Raw genomic sequence first — 18,455 nt, 5'->3', positions numbered from 1 at the left:
AGAAGGGGAAAGAGGAGGTAAGAAGAGAAGCACAGAGACGCTGCAGGTTAGTGCACCAGCGTGGGCTCTGCCTCAGGAGAAAAGAGCAGAAGGAGGAGACCTGGAGTCCAGCACCAGAAGGGTTAAAACAGCACCTAGACCGACAGGCGCACACACCCCTCCAGGCTCTGGGAGAGGAAGACCTCCTTTGCTGTCAGGTTCACAAACACAGATTTAGTATATTCTGAGGTGTCTCAGCTTTGCTCAGAGAAACCTCTTAAAAGGAGATTAAGTCACAAGTCTATAAGAGTAAGTAACATTTTGCTACAAATTTACAGGTGTGGGCTTACCTAGCTCACCTATAGGATTATTTATTTTCTCTCATAACTCGGTCTGCCTGAAATTCAAGTGAGCGGCTATCAGGTAACGGGCAAAAGCTCCTCTAGGTCAACTTCAGCTTGAACAACATTTGACTTCTGCACCTAGACTTTTTTCACTGCACCCCTAAACTCCTTTTCAGAGAAAGACGTTGAGCTTTTGAAAATCATCTGACAAATATTAAATTTTGGCACCCATTTCTTTGATGGTATGGCCATGCTCATTTATAAGATTTCACTGTTTTACTGCATTTTGCAACTAGAGGGTAATGGAAAAACAGGTGTGCTCATGATTAAACGTGCAGCGATCATATGGACACAAAGATATAAACTACAGGGAATGCTGAAAGCTGGGATGCCTTAGTCTCAGCTAGATGCTGAAAGACTTTATGTTCAGATATGAAACAAGAGCAGAAAAATAAAGACCACATGGAACACTGAAAATACATCTGAGAACACTGTGTCTAAAAGGTAAAAGGTAATTAAGAATTTTATCACTAGCTCAGTGGGAGACAGAAATCCCCTTGGAACATGTCTGTCTGTCCTTTGACTTGCATATTCATCTAACGACAGCCAACAAATGCTTACTGAGGGCTATTCTAGGCATGTGAACACTGAGAAATGTTTCTGCCCTCAAGAAGCTGACATTCTATTAAGAAGACATTTTTGAGAATGTATTCTATTAAAAAGAAGAGAACTACTAGTATTTAAAAGAATGGTCCACAATTTAGAAATAGATCTAAAGAAAAAGAAAGTCTAAATATAATGAGGCCTCTCGCTTTAGCCTTTCACATATACCCACGTGTGAGATTCTATTTCCAAATTATTCAAAAAAAGGGAGTTGCTTTGCATTCATATATGTACTTATCCAACCAGAGTGGGTAACACTGTGAAGGAAGGTCCTATCTTATTTCTCTTGGCAATCTCCATGGTGCCTAGCAAAATATCTAAAAGTTAGCATACAGTCAACAAACTTTTGCCAAGTTAAACTGGGTTTGTTGACTCTGGTTTTTCCCCAGGCTAAAGCAGAGCACAGACTTCTAACTTGCCTGGAATCACAGTACTGAAAACGCTGCAGGGGCACAGACCAGGGCAGGTCTTCGAGTCAAAAGGCCATTCAGCTTGCTTTCACCCAGACCAGACAGAGCACTTTCTGCTGTCTGCTTCAACTGATGGGGAATAAGTTTCCAACTTGTTCCCAGCTGGCTCTCTTTTTCCTAAACTGCCCTGCATGAAAACTTGAGATAATCTATTCTACTCATGGGTTAGCTTCTACCAGGTGAGCAGACTTCTTTCAATCTCTTTCTCCATCCCTTTAGAGTTTTGCCCTCAGCCACACACAGCTGGCCTCCTCCACTGGCAGCCTGCAGCACTGTTTAATTACCAGATCATTTTTAAAGAACCATATTTCACTTATGTTTAAAACTTAAATATTTAAAATTTTAAACCAGAAAAAGGTTCAAGCCTCCTTTCCACACTTAAACAAATACTCAAACAGTACCCACGTGTGAGAATTAAGGAAAATAACAGCATCTCTCTCTTCCTTTTCTTTTCTCTGCCTTCCTTCTTTCCTTCCTCCCTCCCTTCGTTTCTTTCTTTCTTCTTTTCCAGTTTCTCTCTCCTTTTATTTTCTTCCTTTCTCTCTTTTAAGACTGGATAGCCATTCTAGCCTGGGAGTGGAATGCACAAGTTGTCCTCAATTAGAGGCCCCTCAAGTCTTGTCCTCTAAATTGGCTCTCACTCCTCCAAAGACCTTGGGTCACTGGTATCTACCTTCAAAGAAACCAGAACCTGAAGTCCCCAAATTCAACTGCACAAGGTAGACTCACTGCTCAAACCAATGCTAATATCCAAGCATCTGTGAAAGCTTCTGGGCAGCAAGAAAGAAATCTCCCTGTGGACTTCAAGAAGCAGGAATTGGGGAGGGGGTGGGGCTGGGAAAGGAGGATGGGATCCAAAAGATCCAGGATGCTGACAGATCAGGATCTTCCGAGCAGCTTCACAGGTCTCCCTCATAACACAGGTTATCACCTTGACTTTCAAGAAGGCCCAGAAAAGCAAAACCCCACAGACCTTGCCTTGTCTTTTCCTTCCCCTCTTGCGGTACTTTCATCCAACCACACTGTTCATTATTACATACTTGCTACTGACTATAAAAAGGACTGCAACCACATTACAAGCAATTTGGAAAAGAGAAAAAAGAGGGAAAAGAAACACCCATAGTCCTATCACTCTTGCCAGTCTTTTGTATATGCAATTTATTATTTTTTTCTTCTTGCCTTTTGCTTTATTTGGTGAACAGCTTTTTTTTTCCTTTAAGAACTTTTATTAAGATACAATTGACATACAATAAACTGTATGTGTATGCAATTTAAACATATCGGAAGCTATATACAAGTTTATGTCTTACTTTTTTAATGCCTTACTTTAAAAATAAATAGTATATTAATTTCTATTCTATCAAAGTAATACACGGTCTAGGTGAAAAATGTATAAAATACAGAAAAATGTATGAAACAAAAGTTTCCCAAATTCCCATCACCCAGTGAAGTTACTATTAACACTTCAGTGGGTTTTCTCCTGGTTCTTTTCCTGTTCATATTATACACTGAATATAATCTATAAGTACTTTGGTTTTTTTAAACAAAATTTAGACAGTAGTGAATGTACTGCTTTATATCCCAGTTTTTCCACTTAAAACATTTCTGTCATTAGTCATAGAAATTAATAACTTAGTAATGGTCAATTAGATTTCCCGTAATTATTTAGTCATTATCTTGTTGGCTTTTGATGTTTCCCATCTTCTCATGGTTATAAATAATGTCATGTTGAACATCTTTCTGCTTTCAGTTTTTCCATATTTTGAACGTTTCCTTTAGGACAAATTCCCAGGAGTAGAACTAAAGGGTAGAATAGGAACATTTTTATGGCTTTTGACGCACAGGCTGCTTTAGGAGGGGTCCTTCTGATTTACACCACTATCACGAACCTTAGACTCAAAAAATGGCACCTCGTTTCAACCTGCATTTCTCTGATACCAGTGAGGCTAAACGTTTTCATTTGTTAACCCGTTCTACTTCTCTTTTCAGATCGTCAGTTCACCTTGTTTGACCATTTACCTGCTGGATTTGGGGGGGGGGGGTATTATTTGAGAAAGCTCTTTTGTATAAAAACAATATTAACTTATCCCACCACACCTGCTATGAATGTTTCCCCCAACCTGTTTCTTGTTTGCCTTTGCATTTTGGTTGGTCATGCCCTTCTTAAACCCTTGCATCTTAGCTTCTGGTCCCCGCCTCTATATTCAAAGTCTTTTCTCACGCATAAAACTCCTTTATGGAGCACTTAATCAGGGTCAGAACCTGGGCAAGGTTCCCCACATATGTTCTCATTTCAAGCAACTGAACTACCGATTCTGTCTGCCTAGCCCGCATCTTTCTCAGTGCTCCTGTAAGGGCTGGCATTGTTGCACACTTCTGTTCTTCCTCCACCTCTTTCTCCATTTCCTTTGCCGATTCCTCTTCTTCTAGCTCCTTAATAACAGATAACCCGGAAATTCTGCCTTTCCCGGACTGGACTGTTAAATCTTTGTGTGCTTTGGATTCACATGGAGGAATGGGAATGTTATTAAAATTCAGATTCTGCCTCCCACCCAAGGCTTCCTGAATCTGAATTCCAGGCTGGACCCTGGAATCTGTGTATTTTAACTAGCTCCTTAGGCTAGTCTTGCATGGCTGTGCCTGAGGCCAGTATCTGCAAAGTTCTGCTAGAAACTTATTTCCTAACAACGCCTTTAACCGTCCTCTCACCATCTCAGCTGTCACTGCTTTATTTCAGGTCCTATTTTGTGCAATCACTCTTTGCTTCACCACATAAAAGCTAATGGAGTTCCCAGAATCACCATACTGTTTCAGATTTGTGTGTTCCCTTTGCCTGTTCCACTCCCTTCTTAACCTGGCAAAATCCAACTAGTCCTTCAAACTCACGAGGTTCACGAACGTGAATCCCCCTTTGCACACCCAGTGCTGACCTCCCTGGGCTACACTAGGTATCTCCCAGCACCTTTAAAGACCAATCTGCCCAGATCTTCACTTGTCTCTCAATCTCAGTGTGGTCAAAACAAAACTTCTCTTCCCACCAAAACATTCCTTCACAACTACCCCCATTTCTAGCAAAGACACCACCATTTCTTTCAATACTCAAGACACTCCGAGATTACCGTTGATGGACCCTTTTCTGTTCTCCCACATCTGACGGGAACTTCCTTTGCCTTACCTCTCAGAGCCCAGCATTCATGGGTACAGGTGGACCAATAACCCACAGGCAGCACCTACTCCAACTAGTTAGTCTGTGCTCCTCTGGTGGTTATTTTGAATATTAACCCTTTCTATTTCTCATCATCTTTACTTCACCCTACACCCAGATTATAATAAATCCTAGCTGATACCCCTGTGTCTAGTCCTGCCCTCTTCTATTCACCCTTACATGCTTAGCCAAGTCTTTTGAAAACATCTCTTAACCTTCCCTGCTCAGTGGCCGATGGTGTTTCCTGTGGTCTAACACACAAACCTCCAAATTCCTCTGCCCAACCAGACCAATCCAGCTGTATTTTTTATATCCCCTCTACCACACACCCCATGTTCCACCTCCAATCCCATTTTCTAGGGGCAATAACTGACTTGGTTCCAATCTTCCTACCTCCTTTTAGCTTTCTCCAATAAGTTTCTTCCCCAGAAGCTTCTTGGACTGAACCATCCCATGTAGGGTCTAGTACCATACACCATTCAGTATTTAGCTGATCCCAGGCGTGTCCACTTTCCTCTGCAATTAACCTTGCAATTCTTGAGGCTGGATGAAACCTGCATACCCTCACCCCTCCCGCCACCCATCTCTGGGGGCTCTCAGTTCCCTGACCAAGGATCAAATCCATGCTCCCTACAGTGGAAGCGCGGAGCTCTAACCACTGGACAACCAGGGCATTCCCTGCATCTCCTCTTATACCCCTTGTGCACCCCTAGAACTGAGTGTAGCACTGAGCCTCTGATAGGTACTTAATAAATACTTTGTAAAGACTGATTCTAGCTTTCTCTCCAGAAAAAAATTATGCAAAATCTCTAACTAAACTGACTACCTTTTCCTAACGTGGCTCCACCATCGAGCTCACACCCCTGTAACTGAGGGGCTGCCAATCAACCCCAGCTCCATGTCAGCAAGTGTGTGCGGAGCCCAAGCTCCCCTCCTCAGGGCAGAAGTACACGGAAGCAGGCATGCAGAGAATGAGAGAAGGAGGAAGGGATGGGGGAAGGGAAAGGGGCACACAGGCATATCTCAGCTGGGGACATCAGATCCCAGGGGAAAGGTCTCATTTAAACTTCTGTTGGAATTTAAAAGTTTGCATAATAATGGTTTGAAATTCTCCATCGTGTAAACTGGTAGGCTTCAAGATAGCATGAACTCCTATCCAATGCCTCAGCCCCAGGGCCTTTTCTGCCCCCAAAGCATCTAAGAACACCTTGGGCTGTGTGAGGACCTCTCTATCTTGGCCAAGGAGCCATGCCCACAACTTCCTGTTGGTCCCTATGGGCCCCTGTCCCTCCTCTTGACCTCATCCCCCAGGAAAAAGTTCCCATGCCAAATGAAAATGAGCTGGGATGTACCATGGCCCTTGCCTGTGTCTGAGGCGCCTATGCCTCGAGAAAGTTTAAGATGCTTTCACTCAATGGTATCTGAGCTGGGTTCTGGAAGTGCTTTGGAGATAAGAAAAAAGAACAAAAGGATAGTAGCTTCAGGTGCCAAGCCTTGTACCCTGAGTCCACCAGGCAAATCTGGCTTTCGTTTGATTAAATGGGTTTGTGCTTTAAATAAAAAAGAAAAAAAGATTAACCAATGACCTAAAAAACCCAGAGAGTCAAGCCCTGGAGATGAAACCCATGTCTGGAAGTCAAGTTCAGGATTCAGCTCTAGTAAACTATAGTTTCGATCACCTCCCCTGAGTCTTTCCAATCAAGCTATGGTCAGGTGAAGCACGTATCCCTCTGCCCTCTCAGGCCACTGGAACCTGCTGTTCTGAGCACAGAGGTTTCTGGTTCAAAGCAGAAAAGCAAGGACAGGAGGGTCTTGGGGAAAGGGGGAACAAAGTGCCAAGGAGTCCCAGGAGTGACTATTGGGAGACGGGCCAGACTTGGGCTGAAGGAGTAGAGACACCTACCTTGACACCGCCGTCCGACTTCTTGTTCAATAGGCTTTTGGCAGCTGTGAAAACAAAGATAAAAATCAAGTCTTCTGCGTTGTACCCTCTCCCCAACCTGAAGTCTGGCAGCTGGATCCGCAAGAGACTGATGTGTTTGACAAAGGGGCCAGGAATCTCCTGAAACCCCTAGAAGAGGCCCTTTCTGGTGCCCCCAAAGCAAGAAGGGCATCTCAGCAGCGTCAGACCCTCAGGGTGGCACCCCAGGATATCCTCTGCCATGGAAGAGGGCTCAGCAGAAACAGGGACACTCCGTGCTTAGGAGGAGAAACCACATTCAATATTGGGGCTGCCTGGGCCATTGGGAACTCTGCCTTCAACAGCTTCCACCTAGGCCTGGAAGCAGAGTGCCAGGGTGAAAGGTGAGGGCGCCGTCCCTAGATGCCATGGAGATTCTCAGGACGGCCAAGCTGCAAGGATGCAAGACATCTCCTGAGTGTTCTCAAGAAACAAGAGTGTCACAGTTCACGAAGGAGACCAGACGTGAGGACAGACAGACAGACACAGACACAGAGACCAGGACCACCTACAGGAGGGTTTTGCCAGGGGGTAGAAGCCTTGACTGGGCAGGTCCTCACTGCCACCCTTTCCTCAGAGTCTACTCTCTGGACCCACTGAGCAGAAAGGACTGGGCAGAATAATGAGGTATTAAACAGATTCTAGCCAAGCACAAGGTGATGCTCAAGGCTGATAAGCTCCACATAGGAAGGCTGGTGATGCCTGTTGGCCACAAAGGCCACAGGAACGTAGCAGACAGTAGATGGGAGGTTCCAGGGAGATGGAATGAGTCCAACTGTCTGATCCACCTAGACTCTGATGGGTTTGCTTCTTAGTTCTACTGATTGCTAGCTGTGTGAGTTAACCTCTCTGAACCTCAGTTTCTTTATCTATAAAATGGGATCGTGGCATGAAAAGCACTAAGCAGAGTGCCTGGCACATAGCAAGAACTCAGCAAGTGTTAACCATTGTCACTATTGCTGTCATTCTTCCCTTCAGGTGGCCATGCCTACCCAAGCTGGGTCTCCAGCGAGAATAAGGGTCCTTCCATCACAAGATTTCTGACCTCCAAAAACGGCCTTTGGTTCTATCTCCAGTTCATGCTGGGGTGATTTGAAATTTATTTTTAAAATGTGTTTACTACTATGCCTGACCACCTACTGTGTTAAGTGCTTCACATATGTCAAAGTTCTCAACTCTGACAGCCCATTAGAATCACTTGGGAGTTAGAAAAAAATGCTTACGCCTATCCCATACCCTAGGGACTCTGATTTTATTTGTCTGGGGTGGGGTCTCAGCGTCAGGATTTTTTTTTTTTTTTAACAAGTTCTCTCCTACAGGCAGGGTTGAGAGCCTTAGACATACCTGATCTTAATCGTCACCGTGTTACTTATTAGCCCCATTGGAGAGGTGAGGACACTAAGGCTGGGAGAGCTTATGTGATTTGCTCAGGGTGTGGCAGGGCTAGGATCCAAACCCGGGGACGACTGTCTGCACAGCTTCTGCACTCTACAGCCTTCCAGACCCGGAGGCCTGCAAAGGCCAGACTTCACAATTTGGAGGGGCGTGGCTTCCCCCGCGGGGTAGGGCGGGCCTCGCCAGTGAGGCTAAAGCCTAGTCTTCTGCCCTGCGCAGCTCTAGGCCACGCCAGGGCTGTCCTGGGCCGCCTTGGCTGCAGCCCTCACAGGCAGGCCAAGCTCTTGGGCGGGTGGCGACGGGAAGAAAGCCTCCCGCTGCCCAGCTCCACGTCCCCAGGCTATTGCCTCCTGAGAGTTGGCAAGCGCCCAGCATGCACGGCCGGTTAGGAGGCTCTGTAACACCGATGCGCTCGCAGATGCCAAGTTAGGTGGTCCGTCCGGCATGCCCATCTCAGCCCGCAAGCATGGGACTCGCCTCCCTGGTGAGCGGGCCTGGCATGCTGGCCCTCCTGGTGGGGTGGCAGGGAGCCGAGGCAGGCGGTCGGGGAGGACTCATGCCACGTACCTTGCCCGGCCAGGCCGGCGGCGCTCGCGGCAGGCGAGGCGGGGGCGGAGCTCTGCCTGCCAACTGAGGGGATACAGTCTCTCAGTGCACAGAGCTGCCGCAAAGCCACGCGGGCCAGTCAGCAGCGAGCATGCCCCAGCGCGAGGCGCAGGAAACCGCTGCCGCCGCGCACGGCAGGGTCCGGGCCGTGTGGCCAAGCCGGCCGAGCTGCGGGAGCGGAGGCACCGGAGGCGGGCTGGTGAGCAGGTGCAGCCAGCCCTGCAGCAGTCTGGGGACTTGAGAGGACCGGGCTCGGACAGGGCGTGGGGGATCCCACGACGCCACCTGTCCCACGACCACCTCGGGTGAGGGGACGCAGGTCAAAGCCTGACTTGGTGAGGGGCAGGGTCCTTTCCGAGGCAGCCCAGCCCTAGCTTAAGGCTGTGAGGAAACTGAGCGTCATCTGCAGACCTTCCTCCCCAGGGGACCGAAAGGAGGACATTTCCAGAGGGCAGTCCTTTCCTCTGGCCACATTCCAAACAGTAGAGAGACTGGCACTTGGGGCTCAGGGAGGGTCCATGGCCCTTGTGCAGCGAGTTCACTGATGCACCACAGCCCCCAGTTCCTCGGAGACACAGGTCACGTTCCCTCTTCAAGGCAAGACAGGTGGCCAAGAGAGGCTGTATTTCAGAGTTCCAAAGGTGTAGATGCCCAAAAAATGAGCCCCCAGAAAGAAAACAAAGGCCACTAACGCAATACATTCCAGAAGCCCTGATTTCCCCGTGAGCCAACCTGCTAGAATCCAGGGATAAGCTGAACCTTCTTCTTGGTATCAACTCAGAAAACGGCCTCACTTGCTTCTCAAGAAGCCCACAAGTGCCCTTCCTTCTTGATTATACCTGTGGACACCTCTTTCTACAGAAGCTTCTGGAGATAGGCCCTGTCTTCACCCGTCCCAGAGTCAGGGCAGAAGAGGTCATCCTGGAATGCTTGCAGCATTCTTTAAAAAAATTTTTTGGTTTGTTTTTTTGTTTGTTTTTGTTTTTTTGTCTCCTGGGCCAGGGCAAAGTGAGTGCAAAGGCCAAAGTCTGGGCAGCAAGGACAGGATTCTCTTTAGCGATCAGTGAAGGTGCTGTGTCCCAACAGAGAGACTGAGTTCCTGAAACCAGGACACCAATTTCCTGAAATGGATACGGAGTGGCTGATGCGGAGGCTGGAGGCCACGGGACGGGGCACATGCTATTGATCTCCTAGCAGCCTGTTTCACATCTCTTCTACTTGGAGAGAGAACGAATCACCCCATTCTAGGGTGGGCACAGAACTACCCTTGAGCGTCCTCTAGAAAGGCTTTCTTAAACCCAGAAAGTAGAAGCTGCAAGTAATTAGAGGACCAGGGGCCCGATGTGGGATTTCAGCTCCACTTCTGCTGGAGGCAGCCCACTGTGCCCTCCTGTCCCCATTTGTGGCGTGAATCCAGAAACACAGCCTTCTCCTCGTGGGTACCCACGACACAAGATTGAGCCGCCAACCAATGTCACAGGGGTGGGTCTGAGGGGGACAGCCTCCCAGCTCACTCACCAGGGCCCTGTGGCTTTCACTTCGGCTAGAGCTCATGAAGCCCCAGAGCCAGGGAAACAATACAGCCAAGCCTGTGGACTCAAGCTCAAGGGAGCAATCTCTGCCCAGGCGGCTGCCCACCTGAGCCTCCTGCACACCCCCCACCCACCCACCGCGGGGCTGTGCAGAGGGAAAGCAAGGGAGGGAGTCTGGTTATGAGAATGAGAAGAGGGGTCTTGAACCAAAACAGTGGGACTGCGGGTTAGGGGGAGGGAAGACCAGGGGAAAAGGCAAGCTGGGAAGAGACCTTTCTGTCTTACGTCCTGTCATTAATCTTTTCTTCGCAGAAAAGCCACTGTGCTTCCCAACTGAAGGCAAACAATGATGAGGGTGGGGGGAGGGGAAGGTGGAGTGTCTTGCATCTTAAAAAGAAATGTCAAGTGTGATTTACAAATTACTGGTCCCAAGTCTCCCAATTCCTCATGCAAATTTAAGCAAGCTCCTTTCCCTCCATCCTGCTGGTCTCTATTTCTTCATTTTTATGGTTGGTATCACATAGAATATTTTAAGCACAGTTGCTGTAAAAGGTTTAAACATCTGGAATAATTTCTATTAGTCATCTCTACTTGGACACAATGATGTAGAGATCGTCCCAGTCAGCCAATTAATGGTGGTGACTGGGAAGATTCTTCATCTCTTTCTTTTCCCCAGCACATCCTTCAATGCCCTTGAGACTGGCTAAAATCTTCAAGTGCTGAGAGTCTTCAGAGAAATAAGAATCCCCAGGGACAAGGTAAATGGAAGACCGGGCAGGCTACTCCCTGGGAGGTTCTAGGGAATACAGTTCATAAATTTGAAGTCAAGTAAAGCCCCCCAGAATTTCAGGTTACACGACTCAGCTGCAGCAGCCCCTCCAAACAGGATCCTCATCATCTTGGTCAAGGTGTTGCCCAAGACACCCAGTGCCAGGATGGCATGATATATGGCAACAGCCTGTTCTGACCCACTCACCTCATAGAATTAAAGTGCACAGCTGAAAACATACCTGAAAAGTTTCTGGAGACAAGCATGGTCGTGAGGATGGCACCCTGGGGAAAGAAGAGGGTCCTGTGAATTCTATCAGGCTCTAGAAAAGCGCAGTCTGTTCTCAGGCAGAGGGCAGCTGCTGGCTGGGGCTCCCAATGGGTACAACCTTCATAGCTCAGCTCCGGCCAGGAGGGGAGCTTCCTTCTGTGGTGGGGCAGGGGGCCCACTGCCAAAAGGTATGATTTTAGGATGCTGGCAGCCAGGCCCAGAAGGCAAGACTTACCTTCAGTTTCCTCCGGGCATTGAACTTGCGTAGGCACTCCACCGTCTCTTGACGATGCATCATAGACGCCACTGTGGACCGTTGCTGGAAGCCAAACAGACAGGCCCGTGAGCCCCTCGCCAGATTCTCTGCCCCTCACCAGAGTCGCAGCGCCCGTGGCCGTGTGCTCAGCCACCCCAGAGTTGCTCCAAAGATAAGATGAGGTCATAGATGTGAAAATGCTTTTACAATAAAAGCACTACCCCAAACTCAAGGTTATGTAAGGAGAATAATCTGAACATAAAAACACCACCGGTAATTGATACTGGATGAGGGTGCCTGAGAGAGCGTTCTAATCTTCCTCGGGAGATGGAGGCTATGGAAAGGGAGAGTATTCTGTTGTGTTGTGGTCCTCAGCAGTTGCTCCTTCGGCAGCTATTTAGTGAGCACCTACTGCGCTCCAGATTCTGGGCACTGAGAGAACAGGAAGGGTTTCTGCTCTCTAGAGAGAATATTCACTTCTTCCAAAAGCTCCTCTCAACACCCCTCTGACAAGGTCTGAAATGAAGTTGTGATCTGAGAAACTAAGGATCTTTACCTTGAAGGATCAATTCTTTTCACCGTTCTGGATGGGAATCTTTCTTTATTACTGCTAACTTCCTTTTAAACAGAGTTCCCTGGACATGATTTACATTTCCCTGATGACTCAGGGTCAGCAATACAAGCCTCAATTATTACATAAGATCCTAACACAGAGATGTCCTCAGGGGCTACTGAGATACATAGGATGATGGAGTGTGGGGCCCACAACATGACCCCCAGAACATGACATTTCTGCAGTTCTTGAGCACTGAACCCATTTTAAGTGGCTCACCCCTCACTCTTCTGTTGTGATCCTGGCCAGCCTGCTAGAAAAATAAGTCCTACAACATGCAGCCTGGTGCCCACACCCCCACGGGGCCACCCCGCCATCTTTCCCCTAGTCTCCTCCCTGGCCACTCCCTTTCCTGGTTCTCGAAGCAACTCTCCCAACCCTGTCTACCTTCCTGGGGTCTCATAATTCACCTACTCCTCCAAAGTGTAAACTTTTCCACAAAGAGAAAGGAGAGATCCTCAAGCAAGAACTCCTTCAACATCAGCCTTCCACTCACAAGCTGACTTCCACCCCCCTGCAACCTCATCCCCGGTCTCAGAAGCATCATCCCTTATGTGCTAACCCCCTGACCTGGGCTCAGGAGCCCCTCTCTCATTGTGCTATCCAAACACTGGTTCCTCAATTAGGCAATATTTTAACCCCTGATTCTGGATCATATTCTTCTTTGCAGTCTATACAATATAATCAAGCCTCTCCTTAAGTGAAATTTTAAAAACTCCCTTGACTCATTCATCTTCTAAGTAGTACTATGTCTTTCTCTCTTCACCCTCATTCCCTCGTCACCTTACTGAAAACAGGCTTTGGTCCCTCTCCCTCCACTGCCTCTATCAGTGAAATAACGAAACGATGCTTCTAAGTGGTCAGAGCCAACTGGTCTGTCTTTATCCTGGACTTTCTGAAGCATCTAATTACAGACCCTCCCTTCCCGAGACCTCCTGTTTCTTAGGATCTCCTGATTCTCCTTCTTCCATGAAAGTTCTCATTCTCAGCCCCCTTTGCTGGCTCCTCTAACTCTCCCTGCCACTAAATGCTGGTGGTCATCTCTTCTCTTACAACAGTCCACAGTAAGAATTCGATCGGTATAGAAACAATCACATCTATTTCTACAGCCCCAACACCACCCACACAGAAATGACTACAACCTGTACTTCCAATTTTTAACTTCTTTTCCATATTCCTAACTACCCACTGGCTGTCTCCAGCTAGAGGTCCTCAAACACCACACTTAACATGTATGAAACTAAAAAAACAAAAACAAAAACAAAAAACATGTATGAAACTAATACATCTCCTTTTCTCATAAACGGCTTCCTCCTCTGGGTTTCCTCTGGGTCGGTGAATGGTACAACCCTCCACTGAGTTATCAACTCAAAACCTGTCAGTCCCTACAGATCCCTCTCCTTCACTCCCCAAATCCAGTTGGTCACTAAGTCCTTTTTATTCTATTTCCCAAATATCTATCAAATGTGTCCACTCCTTGCCATACTGCCCACTCTCCTATCATTACGCTTAGCTGAGACCTCATCTGGACTTGCTTAGACAATTACAACAGCTTCTTGAGCTCTCTGCCCCTGCCTCTTTCCTCTTCAATTTCATTTTCTACACAGCTTCCAAAGTGATCTTTCTTAATTGCATATTTCATTCCCTCTTTAAAACCCTTAAATGGTTCCCTACTCTTTCAGAATAAAATCCAAACTCCTTAGGCAGAAACTTGTATGTCATGGAATCTTTTTGGCTTCACACTCTTGTATTCCTATAGTCCTACCTTCATCTACAACCAAACTACTTAACATCCCTTAAACTCGCCACAATTCCCCATGGCCTCTCACTCGGCCCTTGCTAACCTCTGTCTGCAGGTTATTCTCCTGGGGAGCTCCCAGTCATCTGCCAAGAACCAGGACAGAGTCCACCTCCTCCAGGCCTTCAGCAATCCCACTGCCCACCAGAGGTGGCAGGAGCTCCTACACACTCAGATTCTTTTACACACTCGTCACATTGCAGAGCGGTCGCCTGCTTACGTGCCTGTTTCCCCAGTTAATCTTTGAGATTTGTGGGGGGCAAGGCACCATGCCTTATTCATCTTTGTATCTCCAGCATCCACACAGGGACCGGCATCAAAGAGGCAGTCAGTAAACACGGGAAAGAACAAATAAATAAATGCATCGTGGTGGTCAGGAGGCCTAACTGTAGCAGACCCTCTTGTTTGAAAAAAGATATTTCGGCCTGACAGGACTGTACACGAAAACAGTGTGCCGACCCGTACTGGTGGCCCCGTGGGCTCTCCTAGGGCGAGATTTATGACTGCACTTCAGGAGGCTCTTTTGCATTGCTCAGAGGCCCCTTTTGTTTATTTGCTGGGTCTCGGTCACATTTCCATTAGAGTTGTCTAAGACTTGAGATCTGAGTATGCACTCTAGGCATGGCAATTCACTTTGAGTTCTGCCAGCTGTTTTCTCTCATCAACTAGAGTCTGCAAGGGTCAACCTAAGCCCTCATTCAAGATCAAAACTAAATCGCACCTGACAAGTGAGTAGGGGAGAGACAGATAGAAGCCAGTTAGTCCCAATCGCCTCCCCGACTCCTCTTGGTGACGTTTGCTGCCCCTGGGCCCCAACCAGCCCCCACTCCTCTCTACTGGGTCCTAGCTCAGGGCCCAAAACGCTTATTCTCCACTCATCAGAAGGAGGGTAAAGAGAGTGCTATGGGCACAATGAGAGCTGACATCCCTGATCTCCTTGATCTCAGGGGAAGACACTTACGCAGACCCATGGATGCTTGAGAGCCTGGTCAGCTGTGATACGCTTTGCAGGGTTTATGGTCAGCATCTGGTTGATCAAGTTCTTGGCTTCAGGAGTCACTGTGTCCCACTCTGGTGATGGGAACTAAGGAGTGGGAACAGGAGAAGGAGAGATATGAAATTTGTGAGCCTCACACCCCCTTTAATTGGGATACTCTGTGCTACATAAAGCTGCCCAGCAGGGAGTGGGAGAAGCCCCGGGGAATCCCAGGACCTGGGTCAACTTAAAGACTGGGAAAGGAAAATAGAACAATCATGGTTAGAATGCCAGAATATCACACCAGAAGACTGACATCTTCTGGCTCAACTCCATCTCTCTACTAGGAAGAACCAGTGGTTCAACGCTGTGCCTAAGGCCCCACTGCACAGTGGGAGGAGGCGTCAGACTTCTCGTCCCTATGTCACGCAGCACACCACACAGCACCATTCTTTGCAAATAATAGACCAAAGGGCTTCAGTGGACTCCGTGATTTTAAAGATACCAAAAATGGCTGTGCAAAAAAGTTGCTCCCTGGGACAGGTGGTGGTAAGAATTGAGGCCTATATGCCCATCCCTGGGTCCTCAAAGTCCCTGACACTCCCCGTACCCTGTGACACACTCAACATGCACCTTTCCCTGGACAGAGCCTGGGCCGGGGGGGGCGGGGGGGGGGGGAGGGAGAAACCGGTCCTTACATCATAGGCTCCAGCCTTGATCTGCTGATACAGCTTGTGCTGATCCTCATCCCAGAAGGGAGGGTAGCCCACCAGGAGGATGTACAGGATGACCCCTACCAGACAGAACACAGGCCACTGGGGTCAGGCACCTGCTTTGCTGAGGAACCAAGAAAAGCCACACAGGCCTCAGAGCCACCCAGAAAGTCAAGGGCCACACCACAGGGAGACGTGGATGGCAGCCCATAATGCTGTGCCACTATGCTTCATTCCCCACGTCACCAAGCCACGTCCGGATTTCTTTAGACACAACCCACCCGCTGAGGCATGGGCAAATCCCTCTTCAAGAAGGATGCGACATCATCTAGGAAGTACTTGGGGAAGAAGATGTGACAGGAACAGCCATCCAGGAGCATTAGAGCAAACACCATGAAGTCACGTATACCAGACGCCTGTGGGACCCACAAGGAATAGCAATGCCTCTCTTTCTTTCCGTCGTTGGAAGTCGAGGGCCCTTAACACCAAAAAGCTGAGCGTGTGGAATGGGCTTACCGCAGGCCCAGATATCCACAGGTTTTCCATAGGGATCTTTCCTCAAGACCTCAGGGGACAAGTAACCTGGGGTGCCAGCAAAACCTGTAGCAGAAGAGAGAGCGGAGGCACACTGAACCCACTTTCTCTCATTAAATCCACAGCAGCAATTTCCCCCAAGTCCCTTCTTACTCCTGTTGTTTTTGCTACATGAGCTCTCAGCACATGGGTAGCAAAAGATGACGGGCTGGGCTCCTTGTAGTGCCCGGAATCTAAATCAGAGGGCAAGTCCGTGTGTCTACCAGGAACTCCCATCCTCCCCAGAGGCAGCAAGAATGCGATGCTGACAGCAGCAAGTCTGGCTGTACTGAGTCACGGAGGGCTGGGGGAGCTCTGCACCCTCCCCTCCTCCAGTCTCTGAGGAGGCCAGGACCATTAAGGGTCCGGCTTCTAGTTCTGAAAGAGGAAGGCAGATCAGGAAGAGGAGGAAGGGCGGGGGCTGCATTCCAGGAAGACAGGGTCACTCTTACCAAACCAAGCCTGTTGCTCTCCCTGTACTTCGATGGCTAGGCCAAAGTCAGCCAGCTTGACGGCGGCACCCTTGCATTTACTCGCCAGCAGCAGGTTCTCAGGCTGTATAAGGAAGACAGAGAACCTCGTGAGGCACCCAGATGGAGCCTAGTTTGAGCCTCGCAGTACTACTACCCAACACCAGGTGGCGCCAATGCTTCACAAGAAAGAGGCAAAGGGGGAACTGGCTAGTACCTTCAGGTCCCGGTGGACGATGTCATGCTGGTGGATGTGGTTAACGCTCTCCAGAATCTGATGTATACAGTGGCTGCAAAAGCAGTAGAAGAAAGGTCAGTGCAGGGGTTAAACCATCCACCCAGGACCACCCGCTGTGGACTAAAGCACTTAACTCTGGGTCACGGATTCACAGAGAATCACTGAATGAGGAGCTAAAACCTTGGACTTCGGGCATCATCTGTTCAACCTACTTTACAGAAGAGGAAACTGAGGCCCAAGCAGATTAAGTGGTTTGTCCAGGGTCTGCCACTAGATAATAGCAGAGGACAGACTAGAACGGTCCACCACATCTTCTTAGACTGTAAAGGCCCAACATATCCCATTTGTTTCCATGGAACTGGAGGTCACCTTAGATTCCTGAGAGAGATCATTCAACTCCTTCCTTGTTCCTCTTTCCCTCTATGGTAACTCTGTTCTTGGAGAAGAGGCTTGTGGTGGCAACTCAGGAAGGACAGTCCAACCTAGCCTAAGTTGTTCTGGGGGCGGGTACACTCATTTTTTAATTTAAACATTTATTGATCACCTATAGGCAATGTGTTTGGTACCACAATGTAAAGATGACCCAGTGTCAGCCCTGAAGTTTATCATCTAGTCAGGGAGATAAAACAAGTACGTAGGCACCATGAAGAAACAAGATACTTGGGACTTCCCTGGGGGTGCAGTGGTTAAGAATCCGCTGCCAATGCAGGGCACACGGGTTCGATCCCTGCCCCAGGAAGATCCCACATGCCACGGAGCAACTAAGCCCGTGCACCACAACTATTGAGCCTGTGCTTTAGAGCCCGTGAACCACAACTATTGAGCCTGAGTGCCACAACTACTGAAGCCCACATGCCTAGAGCCTGTGCTCCACAACAAGAGAAACCACCACAATAAGAAGCCTGTGCACTGCAACAAAGAGTAGACCCCGCTCTCCACAACTAGAGAAAGCCCACATGCAGCAAGGAAAACCCAACGCAACCAATAAAAATAAATAAATTTATTTTTAAAAAAAAGAAGAAAGAAAAAAGAAACAAGGTACTTAAGAGGGTTCCAAACAGGCACCTGAGGAGCATTTCTGATAATGATTTTGCATAGAGAAAGACAAACTAAGCTAGAGTCACCTTCAGCTGCTGATTTGTGAATCAGGCTGTCCACCGTCCATACCATCCTGCCACACTTGCAGTCAAACTCCTGGCAGGGTGTGCTGGCAGTCTAGAGCACTGGTGAAAACTGGGGGATAATTTCTGGCCCCCAGGGGACATCTGGCAATGCCTGGAGATATTGCTGGTTGTCACAACTGAGAGGGAGGGCACTACTGGCATCTAGCAGGCAGAGGCCAGGGATGCTTCTAAACCTACAATGCACAGGATGGGCCCTCACGACAAAAAATTATCTGGCCCAAATGTCAGTAGTGCTGAGGTTGAGGAACTGTGACCTAGAGAAAGGAGCAGGTATTACCAACTGTGTGGAGTGGGTGCCGGGCTAGGGACCTGGACGTATTATTTCTTCCTCTAAAATCTGACGCTGGGGCTTCCACAAGAGCCAAAGGGTCTTGCTGGGCTCCTGGAGGCTGACGCTCAGGCCTCCTTATAGGACACGGCCCAAGAGTAGGCCAAAGAGAC

General features: G+C 48.3%; 1 protein-coding gene across 18 annotated transcripts in view; it reads right to left on the bottom strand.

The window, feature by feature from the left end:
• The window catches only part of CAMK2G (calcium/calmodulin dependent protein kinase II gamma), a 53,699-nt gene that overhangs the window by 13,372 nt on the left and 21,872 nt on the right, over nucleotides 1-18,455 (bottom strand). For 9 of the 18 annotated variants that reach the window (XM_057737303.1, XM_057737302.1, XM_057737312.1 and 6 more), the window contains exons 6-14: nucleotides 16,810-16,882; nucleotides 16,575-16,677; nucleotides 16,066-16,149; nucleotides 15,535-15,629; nucleotides 14,822-14,944; nucleotides 11,429-11,512; nucleotides 11,165-11,207; nucleotides 8,584-8,646; nucleotides 6,565-6,608 (exon numbers count right to left, since the gene is read on the bottom strand). In XM_057737303.1, coding sequence (XP_057593286.1) covers nucleotides 6,565-6,608; nucleotides 8,584-8,646; nucleotides 11,165-11,207; nucleotides 11,429-11,512; nucleotides 14,822-14,944; nucleotides 15,535-15,629; nucleotides 16,066-16,149; nucleotides 16,575-16,677; nucleotides 16,810-16,882 — 712 coding nt within the window. The remainder of the gene's footprint in view (nucleotides 1-6,564; nucleotides 6,609-8,583; nucleotides 8,647-11,164; nucleotides 11,208-11,428; nucleotides 11,513-14,821; nucleotides 14,945-15,534; nucleotides 15,630-16,065; nucleotides 16,150-16,574; nucleotides 16,678-16,809; nucleotides 16,883-18,455) is intronic. The other 9 variants (XM_057737320.1, XM_057737304.1, XM_057737314.1 and 6 more) reach the window with 1 other exon arrangement.

Source organism: Hippopotamus amphibius, chromosome 5, assembly GCF_030028045.1.
Source record: "Hippopotamus amphibius kiboko isolate mHipAmp2 chromosome 5, mHipAmp2.hap2, whole genome shotgun sequence".
Taxonomy (NCBI): Eukaryota; Metazoa; Chordata; class Mammalia; order Artiodactyla; family Hippopotamidae; genus Hippopotamus; species Hippopotamus amphibius.
Note: the sequence above shows the minus strand (reverse complement) of the source record. Positions and strands in the feature narration are given on the sequence as shown.